The sequence below is a fragment of the Pseudorca crassidens genome, chromosome 5, assembly GCF_039906515.1.
Source record: "Pseudorca crassidens isolate mPseCra1 chromosome 5, mPseCra1.hap1, whole genome shotgun sequence".
NCBI classification, from domain to species: domain Eukaryota; kingdom Metazoa; phylum Chordata; class Mammalia; order Artiodactyla; family Delphinidae; genus Pseudorca; species Pseudorca crassidens.
In genome coordinates this window covers 136797595-136810220 of record NC_090300.1, presented here as the reverse complement: position 1 = coordinate 136810220, position 12626 = coordinate 136797595, and the positions used below count along the sequence as shown (strand labels likewise).

General features: G+C 41.2%; 1 protein-coding gene across 1 annotated transcript; it reads left to right on the top strand.

Moving 5' to 3' along the window:
- The first annotated feature begins 1478 nt into the window (after nucleotides 1-1478).
- Nucleotides 1479-12339, top strand: MIS18A (MIS18 kinetochore protein A). The gene is made up of 5 exons (XM_067739338.1): nucleotides 1479-1844; nucleotides 5591-5657; nucleotides 7902-8024; nucleotides 10578-10674; nucleotides 11262-12339. Exons 1-5 carry the CDS (start codon nucleotides 1502-1504, stop codon nucleotides 11340-11342), a joined length of 711 nt encoding a protein of 236 aa, XP_067595439.1. The 5' UTR covers nucleotides 1479-1501; the 3' UTR covers nucleotides 11343-12339.
- Nucleotides 12340-12626: the final 287 nt, after the last annotated feature.

The following is a 12626-nucleotide window of genomic DNA, read 5'->3' as shown; positions in this document are numbered from 1 at the left end:
AGGGGCTCGCAGATCCAGACAGCAGAGGCACTTCCATGCTTTCCAGTGACACCACTGCTGCCCACACCCACCTTTCCAGCTTGTCCTTGCAGTGCTAGCCTGAGTGATCTGGGGCCCTTTCCGGGGTCTCGTTAGAGCAATAACAATGCATAAAAGGAACATGTGACAGGGTGGCTCCCCAACAACACTTGCTTTCTCCACCTCAAGGAAGTTAGGCAGACAAACTAAAGCAGTGGCAACCAAAAGTGGAGGTGCCCCGACTGACAGCATCTGCATCACCCAGGAGCCTGTTAAGCAAATTCTCGGGCCCATCCTGACCTATTGATGGAGAATCTGTGAAGGGGGTGTGGACGAAGAATGGTGCCTGCCACATGAGTAAACAAAGGATGTTTTGGCTATCGAGCCATCAGCCACTGTGGCAGCCCTGATTTCAATGAGCCCAGATTCTTGCGTCTTCCCATATACAAAAAAGCGCTAAATGCATTGACTGCAGATGTCTGGTTTTCTTTAATTAACAGTGATCATTTGGGACTTCCCTCGTGGTCCAGTGTGTAAGACTCCACGCTCCCAGTGCAGGGGGCCCGGGTTTGATCCCTGGTCAGGGAACCAGATCCCACATGCATGCCGCAACTAAGTGTTCGCATGCTGCAACTTAAGTGTCCGTATGCCACAACTAAAGCCACAACCATGAAGGTCAGTCTCAGGCCACAACTAAAGATCCCATGTGCCGCGTGCCGCAACTAAGACCCGGCAGAGCCAAAATAAATAATAAATAAATAAATAAATTTAAAAAGACAACATCATCTGATGTTCCAACTACCTGTTTTTGTTGTTGTTGATTTGTTTTTCCAAAATCTCCTGTGTATCCTGGCTCCTTCCTTACCTCTTTGGAGCAGTCCCTCCCAACTATCTGACAGGCTGCCTCCTGGGCTGAAGTCCTCAGCGAGTCCACCACATAAAACATAATTCTCAACTTTTAAGTCGTGCATTGTTTTTTCAGTCCACAGTGGGGCTCAGAAATCTGTGTCCCATCCAGCTCCCAGGTGACTCTCAGGCACGCTAAATTTGAGGGGCTGTAGCCACAGAAACATAGAGGGAGGAGGCCGGAGAAAGCAGGACTGCGCCCCAACTCCTCTATCTCTGAGTGGTGTATAGGCGGCATATTCTCTTTCGTAACCATTGCCAAGGTCTCCGTGAGGGGCTGGTAATGTAGTTCGGTGGGACTAACTTTTTCAAAGACGCTTCCCCTCCTATGTAAGAGGCAGCACTCTCTCCCCAGGCAGCCTAGCGAGCGGATCTCGGGCAGCCTCAATTTCCTAAGGCTGGAAAGCGCGACGCAGGCGCAGTGACTCCCCCGCCAGGCACCGCTCCACCGCGAGCAAGCGCGCTCCCAGGCTGCCTGCCGCCCCTCCCCCCTCCCCCTGCGCCGCCTCGCCCCGCCTCGCGCACGCGCAACGGCGTTTTTCCCGTGACCCTCCGCGGCGCAGGCAATTTGTAGCTAATGGCGGGTCCTTGGTCTCAGGCTTGTTGCAAAACATGCTCCTCTACTAGCTGTGCGTGTGGCGACAAGGGCAAGTGGAGCAACTCCTCGCTCTTAGGCAAGCGGCTCTCAGAAGACTCGAGCCGCCACCAGCTGCTGCAGAAGTGGGCGAGCATGTGGAGCTGCGTGAGCGGGGACGCGTCGGTGGCCAGCACGGAAAGGACGCGGCGCGAGGAGACTGCGGAGCCGGCGGAGGAGGAGGACAGGCCGCTGGTGTTTCTGTGCTCTGGTTGCCGGCGGCCACTGGGCGACTCGCTGAGCTGGGTGACGAGCCAGGAAGACACCAACTGCATCCTGCTGCGCTGTCAGTTCGGGCGGGGGGCTTAGGACTTAGGACCGCCTTCTTCCCGGGTGTGCCGCACCTGGGCGGCCCCGGAGGAGGCGGAGGTGTTTCGGGGCCTCCCAGGGTCTTTATTTATATTTATTTATTTTTAATAAATTTATTTATTTTTGGCCGCGTTGGGTTTTTCGTTGCTGCACGTGGGCTTTCTATAGTTGGGGCGAGCGGGGGCTACTCATTGCAGGGGCTTCTCGTTGCGGAGCACGGGCTCTAGGCGCGCGGTCTTCAGTAGTTGTGGCATATGGGTTCAGTAGTTGTGGCTCGCGGGCTCCAGAGCGCAGGCTCAGTAGTTGTGGCACACAGGCTTAGTTGCTCCGCGGCATGTGGGATCTTCCCGGACAAGGACTCGAACCCGAGTCCCCTGCATTGGCAGGCAGATTCTTAACCGCTGCGCCACCACGGAAGACCCTCCCAGGGTCTTTAAAAGCAGAAAAATCTGAGACGGTGAGCTGTCCCAGAAAAAGGGGAGGAGGAGAGTCATCCCTGCACCTTGGACTCACGAGTGACAGGTTCTTTTCTGAGGTTCCCCCGTCCCGGAAGAGCAGTGGATGAATCAGTGTCGTCGTGAGCATTACTTAGAAAAAAATGACCAACTAGGTTGTAAGCATTTAGGGTGTAGATATTCTGTGTTACTCCTCATAGAAATTAGCGGGCTGTTAATCGGTAAATAGTATTGTTAATGGTTTAGGACATTAAGCTTTTCAGCTGCGTGCTTCCTTCGGGGGATGTCAGGGTTGATTTCTCAAGTCTTCATAGTTGTATCAGCGGACACCTTTACCGTCTGAAGTGTTAACAACCGTAGAGTTGACAGAACATAATGGTATCAAAAAAATTAAAGGAGACTTGCAATAAAAGCACCAACAATCCTATCAAAATTGGAGAGGAAGGAGGATGTAGTAAACATACAGGTAACTGGTAGAGCCAGTATCTTTTGAAACCTTTATGTTTCCCCAACGTTTCCTGGTTTTGTTGTTTTCATAGTATTTGTATAGGGGAGTGGTTCACATATTTTTTCTGAGTTGGTGTAAAAATGTATGTTCTTTTTGGACTTGTGGTTTTCAAGATGAAATTTATGCTCTATTTGAATTCTGTAAATATTTTATGGCAGAAATTCACCACCGATTCGTTGGCATTTGTGGAATGTTTTCCTTCCTGGGATATATTGGGAAGAAAGGAGGACAGCAGTGTCCACCTGTTAACCTGAAACTTTTTGGAACCTCTTTTCCTTAAGGATGCAATTAACGATAGTCCCTTTCAGTTGTTAAACAAAAGCCTAAGAACATACATTTCCCATACAATTCATTGAGATTAACCCTTTGCAGCTATTAAAATCAATGCAAAAGGATTTATCCCCCAATGCTGACACTCTCATGTCCCCAGAGTTCAACATGCTTTATTCTCATTTATACTTCCAGATACTCTCCGTGCATGTATGAGCATGTTTAAATATGTAAATTTTTTGGAATTCCCTAAAGATGTAAATTTTTCAAAACATACTTGAGATTATATTATTTATACTGTTAAGCATCCTTACTTTTTTATTCTGCACATATATTCTGAGTATTTTTCCATATTAGTGCATATAGATATACTTCACGTTTTTAATAGCTTCTTGTTGTACCCCTGCTGAGAGGCAGTATAGATCATGGCCCTCAACTGCATGGGTTTGAATCCTGGCCTGCCACTTACTAGCTGTGTCTTTTTGGGCAAGCTACTTAGTCTCTCTGTGCCTCAGTTTTCTCCTCTGTAAAAATGGGGATAATACTTAATGGGGTGATTAGGAGGATTAAGTGAGTTGATGTGTGTCATGTGCTCAGAAGACATAGGAAGCGCCACGTAAGTGATATCTTTAATGGAGATGCCATTCATCCTCCCAGTCTGCCCCTGTTGACAGAGATCTGGGTTTTTTCCCAGTGTTGCCACCATTAGAGCAACATGTATGTATTTGGGTTGATTCTGATGCAGTAGGAGAAGCTCTTCCTTTTAGTAGGTGAGTTTATGTCATTGACATAAATGTCATTGACATTTATGTTATTTTTAAGAAATAATATTGATATGTTTGGTGCTAAATCTTTACCATCCTTTCTGTTTTTACGTCTTTTCTCTCCTTTATCACGTGGGCGCTTTTGTTTTATCTATGAAAACACTATTCTGTTATTTAGTTTGTCTATACCAGTAGTTTTTAAAATTTAAAAAGTATATATAAATATCCTTTTTTATCAGCTTTAGACAAATTGATTTAACACCCTCCCCCCTTCCTCCCAGTGAAAGATTAGAAAATGAACGTTGGATTAATTTCCATTCCCCTCCCCGTTCCAATTGGAGTTAGTTTAATTGTTTTTACTTTGTCAAGGTTTATAACATTTACATACTGTTCGGTAGCCATAGCATTGTCCTTTAGCTTTAATACAATGTTTCTATGAACTTATTTCTCAAGTCCAGGACTCTTATTAATAATGAGAAGGCTTATTAATAGCTTTCTCATTCCTGTGTTGTTTATTTGATTAATCTTCACCAGTGGTTTTCCCATCCCCAAGAAAACTTCAAGTTTGAGCGCTTGAGAATGTCTTTCTGTTGTCTTTATACAGGAATGTCAACTTGGCTGCATGGTCAGTTCTGGTGTCATGCTCTTTGCTTTTTCCAGGCACAGGGAGCAGCTAGTGCAAGGGCCTTGAGGCTAGCGAGACCGAATGGTAGATTAAAGATAAGATTTAGGGAGGAAGGAAGGGGCCAGAAAATTTAGGGCCTTGTAGGCTGTTCTATGGAATGAGAATCTATTCTAGTGCATGAGTTGTTGTTTAAGCAGGAGAGTGATATGACCCAGTCTTTTCTTTGGAGGATGCACTGAAGAGAAGAAGCAGCATGGAAGTGGGCAGGTCAGTGAGGAGCTAGTGCAGCCGTCCAGCCAGAGGAGGTGGAGGTGGTTTGGGGGCTGGAGTGAGGGTCGTGAGGTAGAATTGACAGGTTTATCTGTGGAGTGTCTCTGCAGGGAGAAGTATAAGGAGACAGTGAATCGGGTGATACCGGTTTCTGATTTGAGCGATGGGTAGATGGAAGTGGAATTTACTGAGTTAAGGTAGACTGTAGAGGAGGTGAAATCGAGAGTCTGTTCTGGCCATTGTAGGTCTGATGTCCTTTCTTCATGTCCCTCTGCTCCCGATTCCCCCGCCTTTAGTGTGTTCTGAACTTGGGAAACGGGAATGTTTCCTGCTGCTTCTAGGGTTCAGCTGTGACCCCTGTCCAGGTTGTGGTCTAAAAGTTTTGGGCTGAGCTCCTGAGGACCCTCTCAGTTACTTCTAGAGAAACGAGCTCTGCGTGTGAGATCTGGAGATGTACGCACAGGCTTTTAGCCTCTTCCTTGGGTTGATCCCAGTTTTACTGTGTCTGGCGGATATTCTTGATAGTCCGTGATTTGAGGTTCTAATTGTCCCAAAGTTTACCGTCAGTTGAATTTTTTTCTTCCTACTTTTATTCACTTTGTTAATTTCAGAGTTTTCTGGGAACGGAAGGAAATAACTCTTATTCTGCTCTTTTTCCAGAAGACCCTGTACATTTAGTCTTAAACTACCCCGTGTGTGGGACTTTTGAGCCTTTTTTTTTTCTGGCCTTCTGGGTTCTAAAATAAAAGTTGAATTAGAAGTTCTCTCAATGTCTGCGTGTGTATTGTAACAAACGGCATTAAGAAATTATTGTTACTTTCTTCTTTCTAGGTGTTTCCTGTAATGTTTCTGTGGATAAGGAACAGATACTATCCAAACGTAAAAATGAAAATGGTTGGTGAGTAAGGCTATATCTATGTGAATATGTACATTAGCGAAAATGTTTATTTTTCAAATAAAAGTCTTTAAGGAGACCATCAGCAGTAAGATTTGGGATAAAACTTTTTTCATGGTAATCAGTATAAAATCAGTCATTCTAATATACCAATTCTTGAGTGCTGGTGGTCTCCTTTAGACATGAGATGGAAGCGTTTCTAAACCTCTCAGGGCACATTCTGACACTCCCTTTTTGGGTGTTTGCGCTTGTCGTGAAGAAAATCGAAAATAAAAATAGAAAAGGAAAATATCTGTATCATGGACTCTCCAAGCCAAAGGATGCTTTAGGTGAACGCTCCCTACCTTTTTCATGCCATGGCGCCCAGAGAAATGCTAAGGTCATGCATACACACGTATACGGCCTATTGAGGTAAACAGACAGGGCTGCAGAAACAGCAGCATGGGGCCTCCAGCACTCGCAGGCCCTGTGCTGCCACTCCAATGGTTGAAGTGGTCAGAATCTTGCTATACCTGCCACGCATCTGCTGCAAGTGGCGTCCTCAGCAAACTGAATGGGAAGCTCTGCCTTCTAGTATTGTTGCCCGAAACGTGTCATACTGTTGTATATGAATACGTGGGACACAGGCAGTTGAACAGAAATTAATGATCATGTATATTTTTATTTTAAATGTTGGCTTTTAATTTTAGTAACGTTAGAGTGTCCCATTCAAATGAAGTGTATTTTAATTTAAAAAATGACTATTTAAGGAGAATTAAATTCATAATAGGACAGGTAGTATGTGGATATAACAAAAATTGTACTGTTGGCATGCTGGTGGTTAAAATTTGGAGAACCCAGCCTTAGATCACTTCTCATTTTGTAGATGAAGAAAGCAAGGCCTGAGGAGGTTCCAGCTTCACTCAGGATGCAGGACTGATTAGTAAGGGCGAGGATGATGCTTTGTTATTTGTCTTTGTTTCCTGCAGAGTGTACTCTACTTCCCAGCTCTGGTCATTTTGACGTCAGCTTTACCATTTTTGCCATATCCGTGTAACAGCTGTGCTATCATGTACTTAATGTTTTTCATTAAACTGACTCCTAATTTTTATTTAAATTTATTTAAAAAGGAATCTTTATATTACTGCCATAAATGTGTCATTTGCTGTAACTGGAAAGTAACTGTGAAGGTAATTACACTGAAAACACATGTTATTAAATTCTAGCTGAGATAGTATTGCCTGGCTGGTTCTGAGCCTGAGGTCTGTTCTCCTACTGTTAAAAGATTTGCAACTGTGAGATGCAGGTTAAAGACATTCTAGCAGCAGACTGAGACTTTCTTCTCTTTATATATAATCAGGATTGTTAGAGAATTGAAAAGGGAATTGACTCTTGCTCTGAACCAGTGTTTCTAAGTCCTATTTACTTGTATCACCTGAACCCATCCTTTATGCCAAACTATGGCCCATGGGCCAAGCACCAGTTTGTTTGTTTTTATTTTTAAGATTTTTTTTTTTGACGTGGACCATTTTTAAAGTCTTTATTGAATTTGTTACAATATTGCTTGTGTTTTATGTTTTGGTTTTCTGGCCCCGAGGCATGTGGGATCTTAGTTCCCCCACCAGGGATCAAACCCGCACCCCCTGCACTGGAAGGCGAAGTCTCAACCACTGGACTGCCAGGGAAGTCCCAAGCGCCTGTTTTTGTAAATACATTGTTATTGGGACACAGATCAGTTATGTGTTATCTGTGGCGGCTTCTGTGCTAACAGTGGTAGAGGCAGGTAGTTGCAGCAGACACCATCTGGCCTGAGAGCCTAAAATATTTGTTCTCTGGATCATTACAGAAAAAAATTTGCCTATCCCTTCCCCAGAATGCTAATGATCCTTGGTGGACAATATAACATTACAAGGACATGTAGAATCTTTTTGTCTTATTTCAAAATTTTAGTTAATTTTTCTTAATACTGAATTGAGGCATTTGCATTCTAGGAAATTTGCATTTGCATTCTAGGAAAACACTACCTGTTCTTGTCACTTTTGTACATTCCCTTTGTCACTGGATACCTAAGGCAGTGCCGCCTGGAGGCGACTGTCTACATTTCTGATGTAAGCATCTTACTATCATTTTTTTCCTTCTTCTGTACATATGACTTAGTAGGGTCAGAGTAACATACTTTAGCAACTTAAATGTTTAGGTGTTTATGGATCTCAACAGTGGGATTTTTGTTATAACCAGTTGCTAAAGCAGTGGCATTTCTTGTTGCAGCATCCTGGAGACTTTGTACTGCGCAGGATGTTCACTCAACCTCGGCTACGTATACAGGTGCACACCCAAGAATCTAGACTACAAGAGGGACTTGTTCTGTCTCAGTGTCGAAGCCATTGAAAGGTAAGTTTGATGTATAAATGAATAGCTCATAAATGAACTCTCAGAAACTTGCTTCCAGAGAAATTGGTATGAAAACATCAAAACTAAATCAACACTGGTTAAAATATATTTTTAAGTAACTTCTGACAATAAAGCTAGTGATTTTTTTTTTTTTTTTTTTTTTTTTTTTGCGGTACGCGGACCTCTCACTGTCGTGGCCTCTCCCGTTGCGGAGCACAGGCTCCGGACGCGCAGGCTCAGCGGCCATGGCTCACGGGCCCAGCTGCTCCGCGGCATGTGGGATCTTCCCGGACCGGGGCACGAACCCGTGTCCCCTGCATTGGCAGGCGGACTCTCAACCACTGCACCACCAGGGAAGCCCTGCTAGTGATTTTTTTGTTTGGACCCGATTTATTTGCTATTGGAAAAATCTGTCATTCTAAATTGTAGGAGAAAACACTGAGAACATTTTTCAGAGTAAAAATACGTTGTTTTTCTTAACAATCGAATTTAGTTTAATAGGATTTTTTTTAAAAGCCATTGTGTGGATCAATATATTTTGTCCATTTTATTTTTCCCTCTAGTTTTTAGTCTCCTAGAATATCATAAAAAAATAGGACAGAAATGGTCAGGAAAGAAGTCCCTTTGGTGTTCTGGAAAAGTAGAAATACAAAGTCCAACTATTTCCTTGAGGGTGGTAGATAATTGTCTGCTTGTTTTGAGAGATGCAAGGAAGTACCTTCATTTTTCAAGACTTCTAAAAAGCGTGAGGAGACCAGGTGAATTAGGGTCTGATGACAGATATCTTAATGGCCCTCTAATTCACTAGCCTTTTTAAAACAGGAAACAATCAGTTGACCCCAGTGTATTTTCACTTATCCTGGAAAAGATGTAACCCTTAAGATTTTAAAGATGCCTAGGAAACCTTAAGTATCAGGAAAGAAGAACAATTTAAGAAGAAAAAAAAAAAATGCCTACACTTTCATTACTCTAGGTATTTCGTTTCTCTTTAAAGAATTTAAAACAGTATTTTTCTTCTTATAATTTTTCATTTAATTATTCTTTGATGACTGCAGTTTTGCCACCTTCTTTGAAACTAGACAGGTTTAGGTCAAAATGATAAAATCTGCAAACTTTTTATATTCCTTACACAAGAGAATAGCATAGCAAGCACTGCTCATTGACGTAAAGCAGGCAGGCCTGCCTAGAGAGGGATCCGATCTGTTTTGGTTTTAAATAGAAGACCCAGGCCCAAACAACTGCTCCCTTAATCTCCATGAGAACTCTACTAAGATTTGTGAGAATTATGTGGGGGAGAGTACAGGTATAAACAACGTGAACTCTTCAGTACGGTTGGTACAAAACTTTAAAAGTGATGCATATCTGTATAAAAGAAAATGTGTGGAAGATTTCTCCATAGAGGGGCATAGTATTCAAGCTGTTTTTTCCCGAGCAATTGAATACCTCTTGGGGCAGAATTTTAATGACGAGGAACCTGGTTTGTTTTAGAAGTGGATGCCCTCTGTAATGTTTATTTACAGTGTTATAAATTACTCAATACCGTTTAATTTTTTCCCCCATCTCATTTTTCTTTTCTAAACAGGATGTTAATTGCCTTCTGCAATTTTACCTCCCATGTCATTTTTCAGAAATTTAATCAATTTAATCTTGGGTTTCCAAGAGAAGACTGTTCTTATTTGACAAAAGAAGGGACATATTGAAGTCGTTAACATGTAAGGAAAGACTTCTACTAAAGAAACGCAAAAGAGTCAAGTTTCTTTCTTTGAGAAATACCAGCACCTCCTTCCCTACTGTTTAGATTTATTTGTTACCAAAGCTGGGCCTCTTTTCCTTCCATTACCAGGCCAATTTTTCTGTTCTTTGTATTTTCTAAACCACAGCATCTCATCACCCCAGAGAGTGGAGCAAAACATAAGTTACAGGATAACTGTTGATGTTGCCCAAATCTAGGTAATCAAGAGTTGACTACACAAATTATATACTAAAAGTCAAACTTGAAAATGCACACGTTCCTGAGAAGTTACATTAAAAAAAAAAAAAGTGATATAAAGCAGTGGCTTCTTCAGGATCTTTTAAAACTTTAAAATAGAATTTTGAACCATGAGTGGTAATGTTTTGCCACCCAACTTACTACAGAGCAAGTTGATTTCCAATAACAAAATACTTATAATATTGGGAAATATGTAGGGCTCTCGGACAAAGCTGTTATGGAGAAAAACATGATTTCATGTAGTTCAGCTTCCTATGTAGGTTGCTATTAACAAAAGTAGTTGTTTTATGTGTTTACTTGGTACTAATATATAGTTTGATATACATATTCAAGTTTTAATATCATTATTTTTTGTATTTATTTATTTACTTACTTACTTATGGCTGCGCTGCACTGCATGTGGGATCATAGTTCCCCGACCAGGGATCGAACCTGTGTCCCCTACAGTGGAAGCGCAGAGCCCTAACCATTGGACCACCAGGGAATTCCCTTAATATTATTCATGTAAATTTTATATTTACTCCCTTTTCATGTTTTAACTCTGTACTGTTATTATACTTCAGTTATGTTTTAGGGTCCTCTGAAAAGCAAATTGTGTCAGAAGATAAAGAGCTTTTTAATCTTGAAAGCCGAGTTGAAATAGAAAAATCTCTGAAGCAGGTAATCTTGTTCTGCACTTTTTGTATCTTTGTATGAACAACTTCCAGTCAGTGATCAAGTGCTCCTCCGCGAATAATCCTTAATGTGTTTTCTGTTTTGACCTTAGCACTTTCATGGGAAGAGAGTGCTTATTTTATTTTATTCTTACTTATTTATTTCAGTTGTTAGTAAAGTTGATTTTGGGGGGAGCCAAACTACAAATTAAGCTAAAGCTATATCAAAAAAATAATAAAGAAGACATTTCATACTAAAATCAAAGTAGTATATATTCTAAAACTATTAAAATAGAAATATATCTTCTTAAATCATTATTTCATGGTAAAAATAGCCTTGTTTTTGAATGTTAACATCCTCTCACAGATAGGCAAGGTAGTGATGAATGTATAAAAAAGCTACAGATTGGAGGTTGAGAACTACTGTTAATAAACTTATGTCTTATTTAAATGGAATTCTGTTAAATACTTACTATCTGTGTGTAATGCATAACATATTCAGAAATTGTATTAATGATGAATATTTTAATCGTATTTAACCATGTATGATTTTAATCATGTATTTTTTTTTATATTCTTATTTCAATTCAATAGATGGAAGATGTTTTGACAGCATTGCAAACAAAGCTTTGGGAGGTTGAATCAAAATTGCCCTTTACCACCTGCAAAAGCTGAAATCTGTTCCAAGTCTCCCGTTCTGGAGTCCTTCGCTGATGGACAGTTGTTTCATATGTAGCAATTCTTGTTATAACTTACTTCACTTAGAACTGAAAGAATTCAAAATGGTCATGTACTTTACATTCTCTTGAACTGATCAACTGATCAAATGAGAAGAATTGTAGAATTACTTTTCCAGCTGTATTTGATGGTAAAAAGATGATTGTTTCCTAAATTCCAATTTTAAAGTCGTGATACTTCCTGGAAGTGAAATTTAGTAGTTTTTATTTTGATAAACCGCCATAATTTTCTGAACGGTTTTCTCCTCAGTACCAAATTCGTTATTCTTATTTTTTTAAAACTTTATTTCACCTTCGAACAATATTTAATATTGAGTGGTAAGAAAATCTTAGAAGTTTTCCCACCCACTGTGTGGTTGAATCTCCTCTGAAAACTAATGCGTACAGCTCTGTGGAGAAACTGGTCAGTTGAGTTATTTGTCAGAACTATTCAAAACCTTACACGAGAGCAGAATAGCACGTATTCTAGTGGCGGTAGAATTCCACTTGACCCTGTTTATTTACTACTATATGCCAAAAAAACCTGGCAGAATATTTACCAAAAAGAGTAGTAATCATTTCTGAGGGTGGGGTTCTGGGGAAGTTTTCAGTTTTCCAGTTTTCTATAATGTAAGACGTAGAGTAAGCACATGTTGTTTTTATAATGAGGGAGAAAATAAAGATTAAAACAAAGTGCTTTACAGTTGATTTTTCCAAAACAGTTATTTACCTGAGCTCAGAAATCCTGGTGTCATGAACTCTACACATATACTGGGCATGGCAGTGTGAGGGTCCAGCTTAGGACCGTCAAGGTAACCCCACGTTTCCCCAGGCCATCTCTGCTTTCGAGTGGACATGAGGCCACATAATGTTAGTACTCAGCATGTTTGAGAACTGCCCTGATTATGTCTGAGGAGACTTAAAGTTGTCATATAAAAGTTCCCAAGTCAAATTGACTCGATCATTGATCATTCACAATTATTGAGTTCTTTTTTGATGTATCTGTCAGCAGCCTCTAATAATTTGAAATTAGGGAGCCGTCCAGGTCTCTTCTCAACACCTGCTGGCAACAAAACAGTCATCCTGCGTCAGTGAGCTTGAGGAAGTCCCAGGGGCCTGTCCTTTTAGGTGCTTCGGTGGCACTTGCGTGGATGTTCATTTAGAACAGGTGGGAGAGTATTTTAACAGCGAGATTCAGCTAACTTTCTGCTTGCACGGGTAACAGAATTCTCCAACAGTCACT

Excerpts from the sequence above, each read along its gene's own strand:
- MIS18A (XM_067739338.1), top strand. The coding sequence starts at position 1,502 with ATGGCGGGTCCTTGGTCTCAGGCTTGTTGCAAAACATGCTCCTCTACT. Across the intron at positions 5,658-7,901 it reads CGTAAAAATGAAAATGGTTG|CATCCTGGAGACTTTGTACT; the intron begins GTGAGTAAGGCT and ends TTCTTGTTGCAG. Across the intron at positions 10,675-11,261 it reads TAGAAAAATCTCTGAAGCAG|ATGGAAGATGTTTTGACAGC; the intron begins GTAATCTTGTTC and ends TCAATTCAATAG.